The sequence below is a fragment of the Gobius niger genome (assembly GCF_951799975.1).
Source record: "Gobius niger genome assembly, chromosome: 15".
In the NCBI taxonomy this organism is placed as follows: Eukaryota; Metazoa; Chordata; class Actinopteri; order Gobiiformes; family Gobiidae; genus Gobius; species Gobius niger.
The window spans coordinates 17124842-17145384 of NC_136866.1; the positions used below are offsets into that span (position 1 = coordinate 17124842).

The 20543-nt window shown below is 42.0% G+C and overlaps 1 protein-coding gene across 1 annotated transcript; it reads left to right on the forward strand.

Moving 5' to 3' along the window:
- Positions 1 to 235: 235 nt before the first annotated feature.
- rhag (Rh associated glycoprotein) lies at positions 236 to 16299 on the forward strand. The gene is made up of 10 exons (XM_079572776.1): positions 236 to 445; positions 8912 to 9095; positions 10434 to 10584; positions 10997 to 11144; positions 13486 to 13652; positions 14501 to 14638; positions 14828 to 14949; positions 15027 to 15100; positions 15173 to 15246; positions 15707 to 16299. The coding sequence occupies exons 1-10, from the start codon at positions 265 to 267 to the stop codon at positions 15764 to 15766; spliced, it is 1299 nt and encodes a 432-aa protein (XP_079428902.1). The 5' UTR covers positions 236 to 264; the 3' UTR covers positions 15767 to 16299.
- Positions 16300 to 20543: the final 4244 nt, after the last annotated feature.

The window sequence follows — 20543 nt, forward strand, 5'->3', positions numbered from 1 at the left end:
TAACCGTGTCATGTCCAGTACAAACTGTCACATCATGACAGAAGCCCTTCAGGGACAGTGACAAATGCGCAGGAAGCAGCCACATTATCCCCTGGGTCTATCATCCCAAGTTTGAGTCCCCACGTGGGCGGACCCCTGCGTGGGCCCTCGGCGGTGTGATTGGCTGTGGCGACCCCCTCCCCGCCCCCTGAGTTTAAAGTCCGAGCGCTCTCTCTGCCTGCGTGCCAGACCTGCGTGCGGGACGGAGATAGACACACTTGAAGGATGCCTGCGTACTCCACCAACATGCGCTTCAAGTTCCCCATCCTGGCCCTGGTGCTGGAGATAATCACCATCATCCTGTTCGCCGTGTTTGTGGTCTATGACGACGGCAAAGGCCACGGACATGACGACGGCCATCATGGCAACAACACGCATGAGGCTCAGCCCATGGACCTCTATCCAAGTAAGAGCAGCATCACACTTGTTATTCATGAGCTCATTATGGGAAACTAATGAGCTCATCGTGGATCATTAAGGAGCTCATTGTACATGCTTTAAGTTGGATGGCATTTGGAAACTTTATAGAGCAGACTGAAGCATTGGTTCATGATTAGATTATGATTAACTTATGTGTGTTAATGCTTTGTAAATACTTTCATGAATATTATCAATCTTTAATTATCAACTTAAGATTCACAAGTGACTTACAACTTAACAACTGTGAACATTTTAACAATGCTTTCATTATCAGTTTTGTATTAGCTCATGATTAATTTGTTTGTGAATGGGTTAGGAATGATTGGTTTCAATGTAGATGGTAGATACTTACAAAACTCTTGGATAAAGCCTTGATAAACATGTCTGTTCACTATTACCCGAGTCTTTGTTTTATTCATAATTAGTTCATCATAACTTGAATAATTCCACCAATCCTAGTTCAATCACTTCAGTTGGTAATTAGAAATATTCTAATCAACATAAATGGTTAGTTTGCTTTTTATTGATATATCAAGTTAAGTGTGTATGAAATGAACAGCATTGTGACACTGGAGAACAGATACACTCTTGATTTCACTTATTCAGAATAAGTGTTATAACATTTGTGAAACACTAACATAGATTGACAATGACTATAAAATTGTTCTGACATTCGATCTGCTAAAGTAATGTCAGACTATCTAAGCCTAAGGGCTGCAGGTTACAGACGGGACACTCCTCATGGAGACTAGACTAGAGGAACTGAGGGGAAACTTCTATATTGGACATGACGGGAAACTTTTGAGGAAAGAATTGTGAGCTGGATGTTCTTTGGAACTCGAGTTTTGCATTTTTGATGAACTCATGCAGTCAAACAAAAACATATTGTCAGTTTGCAGAGGACATCTTAGTGCCTGGATAATTCTGGCCTTTGCACTTTACTTAGAATAACCCTTAACCATGAGTCGTGACTAAACTGTGTATGAATTGAGCCACATTTCTCCAAAGCACCTGATTTACGTGTTTACTTTGGTGATGATTTCCTTTTCTGCTGTGGTGAACATGATGATAGTCACAGAACCCCTGGTGTGTGTTGCCACAGTTACGACTGACCCCATCGGGACCAGTCAGGGGTCACATTTTTGACCCCTCCCCAGCACAGTGCCCTCTGCAGCTGGAGCTCACAGCAGCCCTGGGCCCGCCAGAGTCGCTCTGTGGGTCTCATTAACCCTGGAGTTTACAGCGGAGGTTTCTCTCAAAGGCGAATGCTTCTGGATGCTCTTCTTTCTTTCTTTCTTTCTTTCTTTCTTTCTTTCTTTCTTTCTTTCTTTCTTTCTTTCTTTCTTTCTTTCTTTCTTTCTTTCTTTCTTTCTTTTTATTTGAGTAGCTGAGTTTCATGATATTCAGCAGATAATATGACCAAACAAAGAACAGGTGTAATGCTCAAAAGAAGTAGGCAGAATGGCCACTGGGATTTTAAAGCCTAAATTGCATATTTACAAGTTCAATACTGTACTGTACTATGTCTACCTACCTCTCAAACACACTCTTATTCATCCTGGCCTATTGTACATGTTTTTAGTGGTAGGTGAAACTAGAGTACCCGGAGGAAACTGGGTACTCCGACACGGGGAGAACATGCAAACTCCACACAGAAAGGTGGGAATCAAACCCGGGACCTTCGAGCTGTAAAGCACTAGCACTACCTGCTTTGTTGCCGTGCCACCCAGTCAGAGCAGGTGCCAATACAACTCTATGGGAGGGAAAGAGTTTTTTGAAAGAAATTTCCAAAACGCAAATGTCCACATGTTTTCACTGATCATTATTTGACTGTGATTTTCACAAACCTGCCACAATATTCTAATTCTACTGACCAACATCACGCACATGAATATTGTCTCCACTTTTGGATGCATTTATAAGGAAATAATTAGACCATAGTTCGTTTGAGCTGGAAGAGATGACTTTGAACTTTGTGACTTTGAGCTTTGTGACAGTTTTTGTTTCATGTGAATTGGCCCAGGAATTACAGTGAAATTATCAATAAACTAAAGACTAGAAATCACCATAAAGACAGTTATCATAGTTACGGCCATGGAATTCTAACCTGCCCTCCGCCTCAGTTTTATGCTAGAGGCTCCATAGAATATTGTGACGTCACGTAAATGCCCTGATCTTGGTGGAAACGTGTTGGCTTGGCCATATAGATAAAGGCCTTGTTGTTATTTCCTCATATTCATTTTGGAGTGCCTGTTTTTTTTTTTTGCCTTTTTTGCTGATATCTACTCACAGAAAAGTCAAATATGCATTAATATTAACTTTTATTTTTGTTTCTGTATTGAATGACCCGTTTGAATGACCTGTTTTTCAGTTTAAATACAATAATTCTAAGCCATATACAGTATGTCACCAGAGTGGAAGCACTGGTCAATATTTAGTGTTTTAGAGTGAAGTTAGAGTTGAAGTTGGAGCAGTAACAGCAGTACTCTGGTTGCTGTGTGATTTGAATTGCGGCACTTTACGTGCACAGAGACCTTCTACTATCTGCTTATTGGGTTATTCAAGATTCTTGCAAGGGTCACACTGGGTCAGCCGCATGTGCACGTCAAAGATAGTCTGGCAGCGATAGTCTGTCAGTGTCGTATTGGTGGGTGCATAACTGAATTTGCAGACGATTGGGCGTGGCACATATGACCACAAAGATTAGGTTGGTACGGCCTGCAGTCATATCTTCAACTGAAATGTTCTACTGTCACTGGGTCTGAAGATCATTTTAATGTTATTTTTACTGATTGATTGAAATGACGTTTTACTTTGACTCGGCCAACATTGTTCTGTGGACTGGTTGTTGACGTTCAGCTTGTTTACACAATGGTGGACCTAAACCCTGTTCCAAATTATTATATACATTTTATTTTAGTGTCATAAAGGTTATTTTTTTGTTTTTTTGATTGAACTCATCGATGGCATTGTGTCTCTTTGAATCACTGACAGCAATCTCAGACACCTGTGATGATCAGTTGTCACGTAAGCCCAGGTAAGGGAAAAACTACAGAAAAAGGACATTCCACCTTATTAAGCAGACCACCATTTTCAAGCAATAAGGGAAAGAAAAAGGATCTCTCTGCTGATGAAAAGCGTGAGGTGTGTCGGATCCTCCAGAGGCTTGCAGTTGTGCATTAAAAAAAGTTAGTCTCTTGACCATTCCAGGGCGGAGTTATCAGTTTGCAACAATAGTATCTTACCGCCATCGAGTGTGGAGTGAATGAATAATGACTTTATACAGCAACTTTGACAAACGTGTGACACAGGCTGATAAAGCGCAATAAGTGTAAACTGTTGTTATTTACTAGGCCACAGTCCTTTACAATATATGCGGCTGGCGACCCGCTGTGGGGGCTGAATTTCGGCCCATGACCCAAACAAGTTTGACACCTCTGATAGTCTGATGTTCATCACCTAGTCTGATGTTCATCACCTAGTCTGATGTTCATCACCTAGTCTGATGTTCATCACCTAGTCTGATGCTGATCACCTAGTCTGATGTTCATCACCTAGTCTGATGTTGATCACCTAGTCTGATGTTCATCACTTAGTCTGATGTTGATCACCTAGTCTGATGTTGATCACCTAGTCTGATGCTGATCACCTAGTCTGATGCTGATCACCTAGTCTGATGTTCATCACCTAGTCTGATGTTCATCACCTAGTCTGATGTTCATCACCTAGTTGATGTTCATCACCTAGTCTGATGTTCATCACCTAGTCTGATGCTGATCACCTAGTCTGATGCTGATCATCTAGTCTGATGTCCATCACCTAGTCTGATGCTGATCACCTAGTCTGATGCTGATCACCTTGTCTGATGTTCATCACCTAGTCTGATGCTGATCACCTAGTCTGATGTTGATCACCTAGTCTGATGCTGATCACCTCATCTGATGTTGATAACCTAGTCTGATGTTCATCACCTAGTCTGATGTTCATCACCTAGTCTGATGCTGATCACCTAGTCTGATGCTGATCACCTAGTCTGATGCTGATCACCTAGTCTGATGTTCATCACCTAGTCTATGCTGATCACCTAGTCTGATGTTCATCACCTAGTCTGATGCTGATCACCTAGTCTGATGCTGATCACCTAGTCTGATGTTCATGGTAAATGGTCTCAACTTATATAGCGCTTTTCCACCTACATTAGGCACTCAAAGCGCTTTACAGCAAGGATCCACTCACCCATTCATTCTCTCATTCATACACCAATGTACGCAGACACTGGGGACAGTGTAGGTGAAGTGTCTTGCCCAAGGACACAACGACAATGTGCACTTTCAGGAGGTGGGATTCGAACCCCCGACCTTACGATCATGAGACGACCCTCTCTACCATCTGCGCCACTGTCGCCCCATTCATCACCTAGTCTGATGTTGATCACCTAGTCTGATGCTGATCACCTAGTCTGATGTTGATAACCTAGTCTGATGTGGATCACCAAATAGATTTTAGAGACAAACTTGGAGGGGCTCCTGTAGTACCTCTGAACCCCACTTTGAGAACCACTGGTGCACATATTCTGACTGTGGGCATGGTGCCAGACATAGCGAGCCACGTGTGAAAACTGGAAGATATATCATTCATATGAAATACAAAACAACCTGCTGACTGGAGTTGATTAGTGATGGCATTTATGGATGTTCAGTCGAAGCAGTTATTGGGATCTAGGATCTCAACCACGATTTGGTTTGAATAGTTTGCCATGAACACCACATCACTACAATGTCAAGCCCAGACTGTGTGTTGCAACCCCAATGTGAAAATGTCATCAAGCGAATACAATTCACGAGGTGAGTGATTCTCTCAGTGAGTTTAACCAACCCCTAAAAGAGTAATCCCAATCTTGAAAACCGCTCGTGCTCTCATCTTTGGAATGACCTCCTAAATGACTCACACTTCTCTGGCCACATTTCAGGGTGATTAAACTCTGTCCCCAAAGGATAAACTCCATCGACTCTACATGCCATTGATGTTCCAGGTTATGGGTTTGAGACTCTCGCTTCTTTTCCGTAGTGGACAACCTCATGAGCCGAGTATTGAGGTATTAGTCAAAGTTGAGTGTTGCAGGCATGTCATAAACCAAAGTAGTGCTTGGTTTTGTATCTGCAGTAAAAACTGTCCAATGTACGCAATATGGCTTTTTGTGTTATCAGGCCGCTTATATTTTTGGATCAGAAACCAGAGTACATTAGAGACAATTGTTTGTACACATGCGTTTTTACTATGTTATAAGACTTCATGGAGCTAAAATACATACGTAGTTCTCTGTAGAGGTTATGATTTTACTCAGATAATTGCAGCTAATTGTAATTAATAGAATGAGTACTGACTGATTCTCAAGGCTTTGAAAGTGGACTGGGTTGTCTGTGTTGAGGCCGTTTTTCCTTCATGGTCAGAGAATTGCAGCTCCTGACTGTTTTGACATTGTGTCCTTGGGCAGCACACTTCATGCAACGGCCTCCAGTGTGTGCGTACTGTGGTGTTTGAATGCGAGTGTGACTGGGTGAATGGTTCCTTGATGTAAAGAGCTTTGAGCGCCTAGTTGAGGCAGAAAAGTGCTGTTTATGAAAACCTTCAAGAGCACAATGCAAACTCGGTCCCACGGCACTGGTCATATGGTCAAACTGTGGCGGCCCGTTCAAAGGAGCCTCGTATTGACAGAATGATATACGGACTGTAGACTGATAACATGTGAACTGGAGAGATAAGCCACTGTTTGCACACATGGCTCAAAATCGATAGGTTTACCTCAAAAGTTGAAAGGTCCCATTCTGTGCACTACTCTTTTTGCCTTGTATTTGTTATTGAATTTAAATGAAAGGGCATAACACAGAGTTCTCTTGTTATTGTCCTTTATCATGATGTAAAAGCAGGCATTTGTGGGGGAAAAAAGAGCTTTTTGTGTTGTGCAGCTAATTTTTATTGTTATTAATCGATAGTGAACAGTTATATAACGGCTTACACCGGGGTCTGAAGGACCACCACGGAAAGCTAGCTTAATTCTTTCATAAAATCTGTATTTTGAATGACAAGGCTCAAACCACAGGCCATCAGAGCTGCTTGTTCAGTGAGAGGGTTTCAGATGTTTTTTGGGCAAAGCCAGTCACTGGTCAACCTGGAAATGACCCATGTTATAGAACCAATAACGTGTGCACTAGTATCAATCTGGAATACCTCTTGTTTAGATAGTTCAGAAAGAGGACAAACTTTCAATAAATCAATATACATTTTTATTTTATTTTTTTCATTACTTTCAGTTGCACAGTATATTGGCACAATGGGCGTCCACAGAGTGGTGAGCCTGGATCTTCATAAGGAGTACCTAACTGGAGGGTAAAGAGGGTCAGCCTGTTGCGCATGCTGTATGTGAATGAAGGAAAACACTTGGACTTCGTCGTGGGAATCGTAATCAGGACTGGCACTAAGCGCTCGGTCACTGTGCGCCTCAGATTGTGTTCCAGCTCTGAGAAACATCATAAAAGTTGTATCTAGAACGTTTACACGGAAACCAAAACCAATATAAAACTCTCCAATTTACACCAGCCATTGTTTTACACAATCGTAAATTCTCACTAACCCTGAATGTCAACACAAGTGACTATAATATAGAGTGAAACTTACTGCTTCCCCAAAGAGTCGTTTCCATTTACCAAGCATCTTTACGTGTGCTCTGCCATGACTTACCTTAGCGTTACACAGGAAGAGGAAATGGATCCATTGTTCAGGAGTCCATTTGTGCCTCAGATGACTTTTCCAAATGCACATCATTAAAATCTCAACAACAAGATCCTGCTCCTCCCACAGAACAGGCAGACTCTCATTTTCCACCACACCTCGGCCGTCTTTCATGGACGTGGGATAAAGTGGTTTGGGGCTGTCTTAATAAACTAAACTGAGCCATTCCGCGCCCACAGGAGGACCACGCCGCTGCAGGTGTAGGACAAGTACAATCCCAACAAAAGGAGGGGGCATTGTTGGGCATCTGAGGCACGCTCAGCGACAGCAGGAGTCGGGCTGTGCCTGACTCCAGGGTCATTATTACAGTCGTCCACTGGGTTTGACCAATGAGCCAGAGTTAACTGATGTTATAAAGTCGGATACTGCTCCACTGGATCTGAATAGAAATCAGCAGTTAATATTGTCCATTTTTCATACAACACGGCTCAACCCAAAACACAAGAACAGACCAAGTCCTCCAGCAGTGTAAAGTTTTTCAGCCGTGGGCATCATCATCTGTTAATGAAGCTCAATTGTACATTAACACTGTGATAGTGTTGGTGGTAATAGCAGCGGCTTTAGGACATGTGGTGTGAGGGGAGATTACGGCGTGAGTGCAAATGGCCACACATTCATGAGGACCTGCTCCTCTGGCCACACGTTCTCCTGCGGTCCACACAAAACCATTCTGCAGAGGCTCCCCAGGGCGCCCTGGAGAGAAAGGAGGGTCCACAGCACACCCATGGAGTCTCGCCTTAACAGTTGTGCAGAAACAGTGCGGTGTAAAGAAGTGCTTTTACTGTCGGGTTACATGGTCTCCAGTATGTTTGCTACAGCGGAATCTTAGAGCTTTGAACTTTGTTAGCTCCAGGAAATTGGAGATGAGAAACTCGTGGAGTGCTGTCCTCAGGTCACATGCTCCTCATTGACACATCAGAAACTCACAAGACTCACAGGATAAGTGTCTGTGCTGGAGTCACATCTGACAGAGCTCCCGGAGGATGAAGGCATTTAATTATAAACAATTATTAAAGGCCAGAACATAAATGGGTTTGTCCTCCTTTAGTATATAGTAAACACAGACATCTGTGGGGAAAACAGTACATCTAGTTATGAAACATTTATATAAAAATCATAAACTTACAGGCGAGTTTTCCAGCATTTCTGTGACAGTGACCCTGAAAAGTGAGCCTAAAGTTTTGAAATGTGCCGATTAACTCGTCCCTGTGACGAAGCAGGAGGTGACAAATATGTTTGGAAAGTTAGGAAAGAGTTTGGACACAAGTAACGTTTCAATTTATTGGCTTCCTCTTTCATTGTTTGTAATTTAAAATAAAATATTATGCATCTTTTTATGTGGAAGAAAAACCCTTTGTAGTTCTCTATGGGTAATACTCTATGGGTGGTTAGCATGATGCCTTTACGTTTCATCACGAACCTCTACAATTCAGGATCAATTCTTTATAGGTCTTCTGGTGAAAGCAGTGAAAACCAACCAGAAACTCAGAACACTATTGATCCTGGAGCATAATATATGCCACTGTGGTGGAAAGTATAGGTGCCATACTAACTGTATATAGTTACAAAAAGTTCCATATTACAGCTTTAATCTCCAACCTCTCCGATCATAAGGCACTGATCTCTGCTCTTTGTTTTCCCACTTGCTCCTCCCCCTCTCCAGTGTTCCAGGACGTCCATGTGATGATCTTCATTGGTTTCGGGTTCCTCATGACGTTCTTGAAGAGATATGGCTTCAGCAGTGTGGGGGTGAACCTGCTGCTGGCTGCCTTCGGTCTGCAGTGGGGGCTGCTCATGCAGGGGCTGTGGCACCTGGACGACGGCAAGATCAAGATCAACATCTTCAAGTACGAACCCTTATTACCAAACACACACATCTGAAGTGGCCAGCTGGGGCTGAACTATACCATATGATTGGAATAATCAATTTAAAGAAGATTTTTCCATATGCAAACTGAATAAAAGACAGCTAAGTTTAACTGAAATTCTAGTTGGATTCATACACAATACACCAAGTCTGCACCAGGCTATTTGTAATTGCAGCAGTGCTACATCTGGGTTTAGCACACTTTGTGTATAAGATAACAGTCTTCTGTTACCCAAAGAGATGCAGCTCCTGATACATTACCATCTGAATTTAATGTCTTCCTTTGCAATCAAGCACAAAAACTCACTGTTCCATGAGTCTATAATTGTGTCAACTGAAACGCAATGAAAGCCTAATGGAATAATGTGACATATTGTGATAGGTGGCACCAGTGTAACAGACTTTATGGGAAACCTGATCCATTATGATTTAAAAAAAAAGAAAAAGGTATAATTGGAAAGTTCAATTTCTTATTGCTGCTGTTATTTTATCAATGTAGGACATCACATCCTTCACCGAGTAAAGCCTTCACTGAGGGATTAGTGGAATTAGATTAGTCTATCATCATGCAGCCAGCCCCTCATCAAACTCAAAATGATATAAAATAATATGTCAAACTTCAGTTTTTGAGATATTAATGACTGTTTTATGGGTCAGATCTGAGGTCACCCTGCCCATTTTAAAGCAAGATGGCTAAAAATGATGTCAAATGTCTCTGTTACTTTTGGGCTGTAAAGACTTCAGTTTGAGCTGGTTCACTTTTTAAAATATTACAAACTTAAGTTGTCCACACCCGTCCTACACTTCAGAATCAGAATCTTTTTTTTTTCTTCTTCTTTTTTTTCTCAGAAAAAGACCAGGTCCAGGCAATCATCATAATTTTGTTTAAAACACAATTCCATGTGTGTTCATTCATAAAAAGATGCCTTCAGGGAGAATCTACTATGTAAATAATCTCGAAATAAAAGAAAAAACAATAAAGCGTTTCCAAACTTTTCACTGGTTCTGTAGTCGATAACCATTGTCTTTAGACCTGAAGTTAAGTCCTAATATGTGCTAGTGCAGCCTCCAGTAGTTAAGGCTCCGTGACTGAAATCTTGAAGTTCTTAGTAAGGAAGCAATTAAGTAAAGTTTATTTTATATAGCACTGTTCACAGCAGAGAAGTCACCAAGTGCTTCACAAAATGACAATAGAAATATAAGTTAGTGTTCAAATGATGAAGCTTCTCCTTGTGTCTCATTTGAAGAAGGGCTTTTGAAACCACTAACAGCATTTCCTAAAAACATTCCCTTTGTGTGTCCTTGCTGTCTCTGTCAGAATCATCAATGCGGACTTCAGCACGGCCACAGTGCTGATCTCGTTCGGGGCTGTCCTGGGGAAGACCAGTCCAGTGCAGCTCCTCATCATGACCGTCCTGGAAATCACCATCTTCTCCATCAACGAGCACCTGGTGGCCAACGTTCTGGGGGTCAGTCACTCACACCGAGATACAATTCTACCACAATCCTCTCAAGCAGAATATAACGTTTTGTCTTCAAAGTGTGTTCGCAAAAGTCCAGCCAAGAGGATTAGGACTGAAATGTGACGTGCTGACCAGTATTTCTGAACAAGGGGTCCACAAGCTCTTTGTTCTGGTTTAGTCCTAGTGTAGTCCTGTGTTAGTCCTGCCGTGGTCCTGATTTAGCTCTGGTTTCGTCCTAGTTTAAACCTGTTTTAGCCTTAGTTTGAACCTAGTTTTAGTCCTGGGTTAACCTGTGGACTTACTTTGATCTGGCTGTGGTTTAGTCCTTGCTTAGTCTTGGCATAGACCTGATTTGGTCCTGGTCTAGACCTTGAGTTAGACCTGATAATGTCTGATGATCCTCTGCTGTATTCCCCAGGCCAATGATGTGGGCGCCTCTATGATTATCCATGCGTACGGGGCCTATTTTGGCCTGGCTGTGGCCCGAGTGCTGTACAGACCAGGGCTCAGGAACGGACATGACAACGATGGCTCAGTCTACCACTCCGACCTGTTCGCCATGATCGGTGAGACCTCTGTCACTTTAACTAGAGTCTTCATGAGGTCAGTCTGGATCTCTGTGAGCTCAGTCTGGGTGAGCTCAGTCTGGATCTGTGTTAGTTCCGTCTGGATCTTTGAGTTCAGTCAGGGTGTGTTCAGTTGGGATCTTTGTGAGTTCAGTCAGGATCTTTGTGAGTTCAGTCAGGATCTTTGTTAGTTCAGTCAGGATCTTTGTGAGTTCAGTCAGGATCTTTGAGTTCAGTCAGGGTGTGTTCAGTTGGGATCTCTGTGAGTTTAGTCTGGATCTTTGTAAGTTCAGTCAGGATCTCTGTGAGTTCAGTCAGGATCTCTGTGAGTTCAGTCAGGATCTCTGTGAGTTTAGTCTGGATCTTTGTGAGTTCAGTCAGGATCTTTGTTAGTTCAGTCAGGATCTTTGTTAGTTCAGTCAGGATCTTTGTGAGTTCAGTCAGGATCTTTGAGTTCAGTCAGGGTGAGTTCAGTTGGGATCTCTGTGAGTTTAGTCTGGATCTTTGTAAGTTCAGTCAGGATCTCTGTGAGTTCAGTCAGGATCTCTGTGAGTTCAGTCAGGATCTCTGTGAGTTTAGTCTGGATCTTTGTGAGTTCAGTCAGGATCTTTGTTAGTTCAGTCAGGATCTTTGTGAGTTCAGTCAGGATCTTTGTGAGTTCAGTCAGGATCTTTGTGAGTTCAGTCAGGATCTTTGTTAGTTCAGTCAGGATCTTTGTGAGTTCAGTCAGGATCTTTGTTAGTTCAGTCAGGATCTTTGTGAGTTCAGTCAGGATCTTTGAGTTCAGTCAGGGTGTGTTCAGTTGGGATCTTTGTGAGTTCAGTCAGGATCTTTGAGTTCAGTCAGGGTGTGTTCAGTCAGGATCTCTGTGAGTTCAGTCAGGATCTTTGTGAGTTCAGTCAGGATCTTTGTTAGTTCAGTCAGGATCTTTGTGAGTTCAGTCAGGATATTTGTGAGTTCAGTCAGGATCTTTGTGAGTTCAGTCAGGATCTTTGTTAGTTCAGTCAGGATCTTTGTGAGTTCAGTCAGGATCTTTGTGAGTTCAGTCAGGATCTTTGTTAGTTCAGTCAGGATCTTTGTGAGTTCAGTCAGGATCTTTGTGAGTTCAGTCAGGATCTTTGTGAGTTCAGTCAGGATCTTTGTGAGTTCAGTCAGGATCTTTGAGTTCAGTCAGGGTGTGTTCAGACAGGATCTCTGTGAGTTCAGTCAGGATCTTTGTGAGTTCAGTCAGGATCTTTGTTAGTTCAGTCAGGATCTTTGTGAGTTCAGTCAGGATCTTTGTTAGTTCAGTCAGGATCTTTGTGAGTTCAGTCAGGATCTTTGTGAGTTCAGTCAGGATCTTTGAGTTTAGTCAGGGTGTGTTCAGTTGGGATCTCTGTGAGTTTAGTCTGGATCTTTGTAAGTTCAGTAAGGATCTCTGTGAGTTCAGTCTGGAACTTGGTGAGTTCAGTCAGGGTGAGTTCAGTCTGGATCTTTGTGATTTCAGGCTGGATCTTTGTGATTTCATTGGCCACTAGTGGGACATTAATTTTGCTTCACTGTTTCATGTCTGTGTCATTGCTGCAGTTCCTGTTAACTTGACTTGATTGTATTATATTAGTCCAAGCACAAGTCTGTGCTTGGACTAATTCTTTAGGGTGTGCAGTCAATGCTCCATATTGTACCTTTAAAGACACTGCAAGTGACTAGGAACAGATAATTCTAGCTATCAATGCCAATGATTGGCATAAATGTAAAGGTAAAAAAGTATTTCATGTTTTCTTTAATTAAATATTTTTATCTGGATATAAGGCATATTATGATGGCATGAAATAGCAAAATCTGTGGTAACAAAATTTGAAGGATTGATAGAGCCACGTTTGAGTTTGGTTAAACACAATTTAGTGATTATTTTAGTGTCTTAAAAGATATAAGATTTTTTTTGAAAAAGGATTTTTGATTTTTATTTACTCCTTGAGTAAAATAGTAATTATTGAAAAAATCAGCACAAATAAAAAATTTGACTTGATTTTTGGGTTAAAAGCTTACTAGGCAAGTTCATAAAAAAAAGAAAAGGTTATATATTACAATGTATTGTCTCGTACAAGACTAAAAGTCTTGTAATGGAGATGCTGTTTGAGATAATGCCCCTTAAGTTCACGATATCCCAAATTGAGACACGTTCAATCTGGGCAATAATTAAACATATTATTGTGAAGATTATGTTTTGGCTACAGTGTCTCCCTTTAAATTTGGGCATTTCACAAGAGGGTGCTATAGTTTCATTACAATTTGATGACCAAAGTAATAATGTACATACTGTACATAATGTACATCTTGGATCCTGCTCCTCTGTCTTCAGGTACAGTGTTCTTGTGGATGTTCTGGCCCAGTTTTAACTCGGCCATCGCAGATCCTGGTTTCACTCAGCTCACTGCAGTGATCAACACCTACCTGTCCCTGGCTGCCTGTGTACTGTCTGCCTATGCCCTGTCCAGCCTGGTGGAGCACAAGGGCAAGCTCGACATGGTACGTTCAACACACTCCAGCCCTTTACCTCTACTCTGCTGCAGACCAACAGGAAGTTGATGGTGGCGGACGAGATGGAATTATGCTAAATCTTTAAACTAAAGCATCAAAAACAGAACCGGGGTTGTTTTTCTGGCCACTAGCATATCTTTGAGTAAACTTTGACTCTTCTTAGCACTGCAGTTGTTCTTCCTGAGGTCCTAGATATCCAGAAATGGCTTTCCTCAGCTCTTGATCTCTTGCAAAGCCTATTCCTTAAACTACTGGTTATTGGTGATATAATTCCATGTTGGACTACTCGTCTGAATAAATTGCTTATTGGGCCAGATTCAAGCGCTAAACAGGCTGCATGTGGCACCCGTGCCTTAGTTTACCCCCCTCTGGTCTACAGCACATGGGCAACTGTGGCTCAGATGGGACAGTGGGTCATCTAATAACCAGAAGGTTGGCAGTACTTAGGCAAGACACCTCAACCACGTTGCCTCCAGTGTCTGTGTATGAGAGTGTGACTGGGCGAGTGGTTCCTTGATGGGTGGCGCTCCCCACTCACACAGCATCTCTACAGCAGGAGGGGAAGTGCTGTCAAATTGGAGGTTGTTGCTTCAATCCCATCTTTAACCAATATATGTCAACAATAGACAGTGAAGACGAAGCAGAAGCACTTTAAGGAGCTTGCCACTCCACATAACCAGTCATAATTTCATAGTTCAGGATAAGTAGCAAGTTGCTAACATTCCATACTATATATTCCTCAAGTCCATGCCATCATTTCATGTAGTGACTGTAATGACGTTGGTCGAGGTTAAGCTACAGTTGCCGCCCTTCCTCTGACGTGTTCTCTGCTGCAGGTGCACATCCAGAATGCTACCCTGGCGGGGGGCGTGGCAGTGGGCACCTGTGCGGACATGAACATCGGGCCTTTTGGGGCCATGCTGATTGGCTTCATCGCTGGGATCATCTCCACACTGGGCTTCAAGTACCTCACGGTGAGCTAACACTTTATACATCACACAGTCAAACCTGCGTCCAACATACACCACTTTAGTTTGAGCTCATGGACATGACAGAGGCGCAGTGACTGTTACTATAGTAATAATACTTTTCCTTTAGTTTGGACAATATGAACATGTACATATAATACCAGCAGTTCTCTCTAACACCGCTCCTCTCTATAGCCCGTCCTGGCGTCCAACCTGGGGATCCAGGACACGTGTGGGGTCCATAACCTACACGGGCTGCCCGGAGTGCTGGGGGGGCTGTCGGGCATCGTGGCTGTGGCGCTGGGCAAGAAAGAAGGGTCAGTCTCTCCCATGTTCCTACATTAGTGCTGCTGTGTGTAGTGGTCAGCCTGACCGTGGCTCTTTGTGTCTTCAGGGGCAGTGCTGCCATGCAGGCTATAGCCCTGGCCTCCTCTCTGGGCTTCGCTCTGGTGGGCGGGGTAGTCACAGGTCAGTGGGACACTTACTCATAGCAATGTCCAGACTCTTCAGACTAGCTGGATAATCCTCTGTGTGCTCCAGGGTTCATCATGAAGCTGCCTGTGTGGAGCCAGCCTCCGGATCAGAACTGCTTTGACGACTCTCTGTACTGGGAGGTGAGGCCCCGCACTCACACACTGACGCTTATTTATTCACTGCTGTGTGTTGGCTTAAGTTCTCATCATCTTGTTGAATTACTTTTCTGAGCTGGGTTGTTCTTTTTCTGTCATCCAAGAAGCTTCCTCAGCTCTGGGGTTCCTCTGGTCTGCACACTAGATTTGACATTTCCATCAAAAAATAACCATGAAATTAAATTAACCCACAGTAATCAACAGTAATCCTGTGTACTTTGGTAATTTCCTCTTCTACTACAAAAAGCACTCCAATCTGAGATAGAACCCAGAGGTGTCCTCCGTATAAATCCATAAACCAACCCACTGCCGGCGGTTCTGCACTGCATTTATAATGAATAATTATGACTATTGACAATTGATAGGGCATTAAAATGCATTAAATTTGACTTCCTGTTATCTGTATAAACCCTGAATAAGTAAAGATCCTTTCTCTTTGTTTTAGGTTCCAGCGGAGGAGGAGGAGCATGAAGAAAGCCTGACCCACAACAAAGCCGAAGCTTAAAAACCCAAATGCCTCAAATGTTGAAAATGAAAGTGATTGAATGGGCAGATAAAAGTCTGTAACCGGTTTGAAACATTACCACCACATGGAAAAAAAATCGTTCACTTAACCATGTACAGTATAGAACCTTCTCTCAATATCTCTTCAATTCAGAAGAATTGATGATTTCAAGCTGTCGGCTTCAGACACGGCTTAAATCAATCCTAAAAACAAGTCCATCATTCTCTACATTGGTCATTTCCATTTTCTTTTCAAAACCTTGAATGCATTTGTGTGAGAAAGTCTAACTTTTCCAAATTAACCTTTATAAATGCCACTGCAGATAATAACGCCTTTACGAGCTTTGAATAGCTAAAAATAGCATTAGCATTAGTTAGCATGTAGCATGTCTTTTTATATCCTTTTGTATTGTTTTTGCATCTTACCTCACTGGAGCCCAGCTGTGTGACAGAGGGCAGGGATAGTCCGAGGTGTTTTTCCAGACCGACTGGCACCACATGGACCAGGCTTGGAGCTGATCTGAGGGTCAGGCCTGAAACTTACAGCAAGACATTGATTCAGCCAGAAGTGGGACCAGAGGTGTTTTAATTTCAAAACTTGGATTTAGAATACTTTTCTTAACTTGCGCATAATGTTTGCATTTTCATGGCCCCATAGTATATTATTTCAGCCGGCCCCTGAGGTACCTGGGGGTGACCAATCAGAATCCGGCAAAGGACACTGCTGGTTTGACAGTTCTGAGGCATTATATACTGCCTTGTTGCGCCCCCTGGTGGTAAGTGGCGCCTGGTTCATTGTTCATAGTCTGGTTGGAGGAGAGACAAACTGATCCATCTGTCTGCCATAAACTATACTTCTACAAATAACATACTTTTTTATTTTTTATTTTACAACAAAATACTTCAGGTGTCTGTCAGGGATGCGGTGATGTTGTTTCTCGTATGTTCTGTACAGTTTGTAACGCAAATGACGCCATCAGTTTGAGCCCAGCACCACTGAGGGAACACCTTCTGTGCAGCAAAACAAAAAAGCACTGTACTTGACTTTGAAAGACCTTGTCTGGCCACGTGTGTGCAACAATAAAACCCAGTCAGTAGTCGAGTAGAGTGTTTTTGTTTTGCGTGCTGTAGTTCTCACTGGTGAAGCTCCACTGACTAAACGCAGTCGACTAATATTGTGTTTCATGTTCTTGTTAAATCCATTCTTACAGCCTACTTACATCAGATTTTCTATTTTTTGAAAACAAATGCTTCTATTTGTATACTGCCATTAAATGTTTTTGTACAATAGATGCTCCTCAACTTTATTTTTGTGCTAGTCAGGTCCATAAATATTGGGACATTGACTCAATCCTTATGTTATTGGCTCTATAATCCACCAACATGGATTTCAAATGAAACAAAGATGTGCTTAAACTGCAGACTTTCAGCGTTCATCTGAGAGTATTTACATCCAATTCGGATGTGCGGTGTAAGAATTACAAGTGTTTGTATGTGAGCCTCCCACTTTTCAAGGGACCCTAAGTAATGGGACAAGTGGCTGCTCAGTTGTTCCATGGCCTGGTGTTTGCTCTTCCCTCATTATCCCGTTTAAAAGGAACAGATGAGACGTCCAGAGTTCATTTCAAGTGTGATATTTGCACTGTGCATAATGTTGCGATTAATTCTCAATATGAATTGAAGAGTTATCACTGTCAGTGAAGCAAACCTTTATTAGGCTGAAAAATCCAAACAAATCCATCAAAGAGATAGCAAACATATTAGGCGTGGCCAAATCAAAAGTTTTGAACATTATTAAAAAGAAAGAACACACTGGTGAGCTCAACAACACCAAAAGACATGGAAGACCATGGAGACAAATGTGGTGGATGACCGAAGAAGAAGAAAACCCCTTCACAACAACAGGTCAGAAAAAACACTCTCCAGGAGGTGTTGCTCTCCAGGTTGTACTTGTCGGGACAGCGTGTCAATTTCTCCTCTGGATTGACCATATGCATAATGAAGGCCAGAGAGTAATACATATACAGAGATAAGTCAGAGTAATCAAATACCTGACTCCGTTTGCAATAACCGTTTGCTGTTTGTATTACAAAAAAATATTACATTCAGGAGAAATAAAGAAATATTACGTAAGTTAAATGAAATCATAAACATCTGTGTTGATTAGATTCAATTTACGTGTACATTTTGTAACAGTAAAAAAGTATTTCATGTTCCTTAATACTGAAATATGACACAATGTGAAAATGAATGAATGAATTACTCAAATGGAACAACTGAGTCACATACATTTGTCAACGCACAACACACTGTTGCTATCTTGTCAATAGTTGGAACACTATTGCTATTGCTGTGCAAATAATCAATAGGTATGGTGCTCTGTAATACTGTGAATTTATTTTGAACTAGTCCAATAATGCTCTCAACATAGATTTGTGTATCCGCCATCTTTCTCGTGGTTTCAAGTTCCACTGGAGACAGTTGACTCTTACCCCTGGTGAAAGCTGGTGTTTTCACTTCAGCACATTGAAGTCCCACACTTTTTTTTATGTCAAAGCCCCGGTCTGCGAGGACAATATCTCCAGGCAAAAGTTTGTCAAGTAAGCCACAATGTTCAGTTACATATGTGTCAGACACTCTGCCTCCAAATCCTTTCGATAAAAAAGAAACTGCACCTTGAAGGGTAATTCCAATCAGAAACTTTGTGGTATCAGGATGTTTATAACTGGACCATGTCTCAGATCTTGCAAGCAGGTTTGACGGTCTCTCAATAAACACTTCGAAACAGTCAATAATTATTGACACTTTAACATCGAAGTATTTTCGAAATTCCATTGGCATTGATAGTCGAAGTTCCTCGCGACCTGGCCACAGAATGGTTGGTTTTAATTTGATGTACATCACATGAACTGTATCAATAAATACTTGTGACACACATTTTTTGGAAATTTGAAACCTATACGCTAACTCTTGAAGACAAAGATTGAGTCTCAATTTCATAAGCACAACCATCATTTTTTCAAACTTTGTTAGTGAGCTGTTCATTTTACTCTGTATACTGGGTTCCAGGAAATGGTAAACAGTCATCAAGGTGTCATAGTCCAGTCCAGTGTAGTGTTTTGCTTTGTCGTCATCAAGTGTCTCTGGTGATAACACAGTTTCCTTTATTTTTTCTTGCAACTCCATATTTTCACTTGTTAGTCTTTGCGATTCCATCCTCATCATATCTAAAAGTTCATCTGTCGCCGTGTGGTCCTGTTCTTCATGTACATGTGTACTTTCACTTTCAGTTTGGTTTTCATCTGTGTTATTATCAGTATCAGTAAAGGGGATACTGTCCTTTTGCAAATCTAGAAGTGCCTCTGCAGCCTTGAATCTTTTCACTTTCTCCGGTCTTGCTTTGCTACGCTGATACCTCCTCTTTGAAGACCGCGGATCTGGAAGGGGACAGCTTTTAGGTAGCCCTGGTCCCATTTTCTGAGATGGAGCCCAGTCTGGGTTTTTGTAGTCATAAAGATCTGCTTTCTGTCCTGTAATATATCAAAAATATTACACAAATAAACACATATAATATTTCATCTTTAAATATTTCATAGATGTATGTGCCATATAAAATGTATTGTATGAATGATATGGTTATTTTTCAGAGCATATACGGCTTCACTAATCCTGATGTATTTCATATACTTGCCACATCTACAACTAACACACAATAGGCACATTTTATTATAATGTACATGAGAGAGTGAATGTTTACAGTTTAACTTTGAATGTTCTTTTTAGTGTGGAGGGAGGAGGGGTGCTGGGATTCATTATTAGGCCAATTTATTACTGTGATAAAATATAGAACGTATATAGTCGTTTTCATTCAATTACGTTTACGTACGGTGTGACAGATCAACTTAGGCATCGGATTAATGTAGGGAAAACAAAGTGGAAGTGCAGCAGTCTAAAGTAAAGTGATTTTTGTACCGACAAGGAGGCATCAGATCAACGGCTAGGCTAACACAATCATCGTCATGTGCATGCTAATCATGAAAATAAAACCACTTAGAATGAAAGGAACTCCGCTGTTAATCAATTTACCTGTGATGAAATGATCGGAGCAGACTTTATAGTGTCTTTTGTTCGGGTCAGGATTGAAGCCCTCTCTGTTGATTCTGGCCAGCCATAGTTTTCGTCTCTCATAAGACAGCCTTTCCGTCTCTGTTCCTTGGTGAAAAATGACTTTTGGAAGATCAAAATACTGTCTCTTCGTCGTGTGGGGATACGCACGGTTTTTGCAGCCCCACAGCACACAGGTGTGACCCATTGCTTCAGGATATTAGCATGAACTGTACCACAGACGCTCGACCTGCTTGACACACAAGATGGCGCCGCGTGGAGTTGTGGGAGAGATGTGACGTCATCGGAAATCTATTTATAAAAGCCAATGAGCAGAACCCAATGGCAGAACCCCGCCTCTATGGCCATTCTTGCTTACGGACACGTCATTTCACTGTCAGGCTATGAGCTAGTTTTTCAGTTGCTGTACTATCTGCCAGGGCTCATTTTCGGGGACACAGCTCTAACATTAGCCAATGAGGAAGGGGATGTAGCCGTTTACATCCGGTGGGTGGCGGTAGTGCACGAGTGAGTTTGCATCCACCGTTAAAAAACCAAAGAAGAAGAAGAAGAAGATGTAGCCGTTTACAAACCAAACGCCCCTTTTAGCTGCTGGTCTATGGTGTGGACAGCAGGGGGCGCCGTAGCTAAAGCCTCACTCACCGCGTTGCATT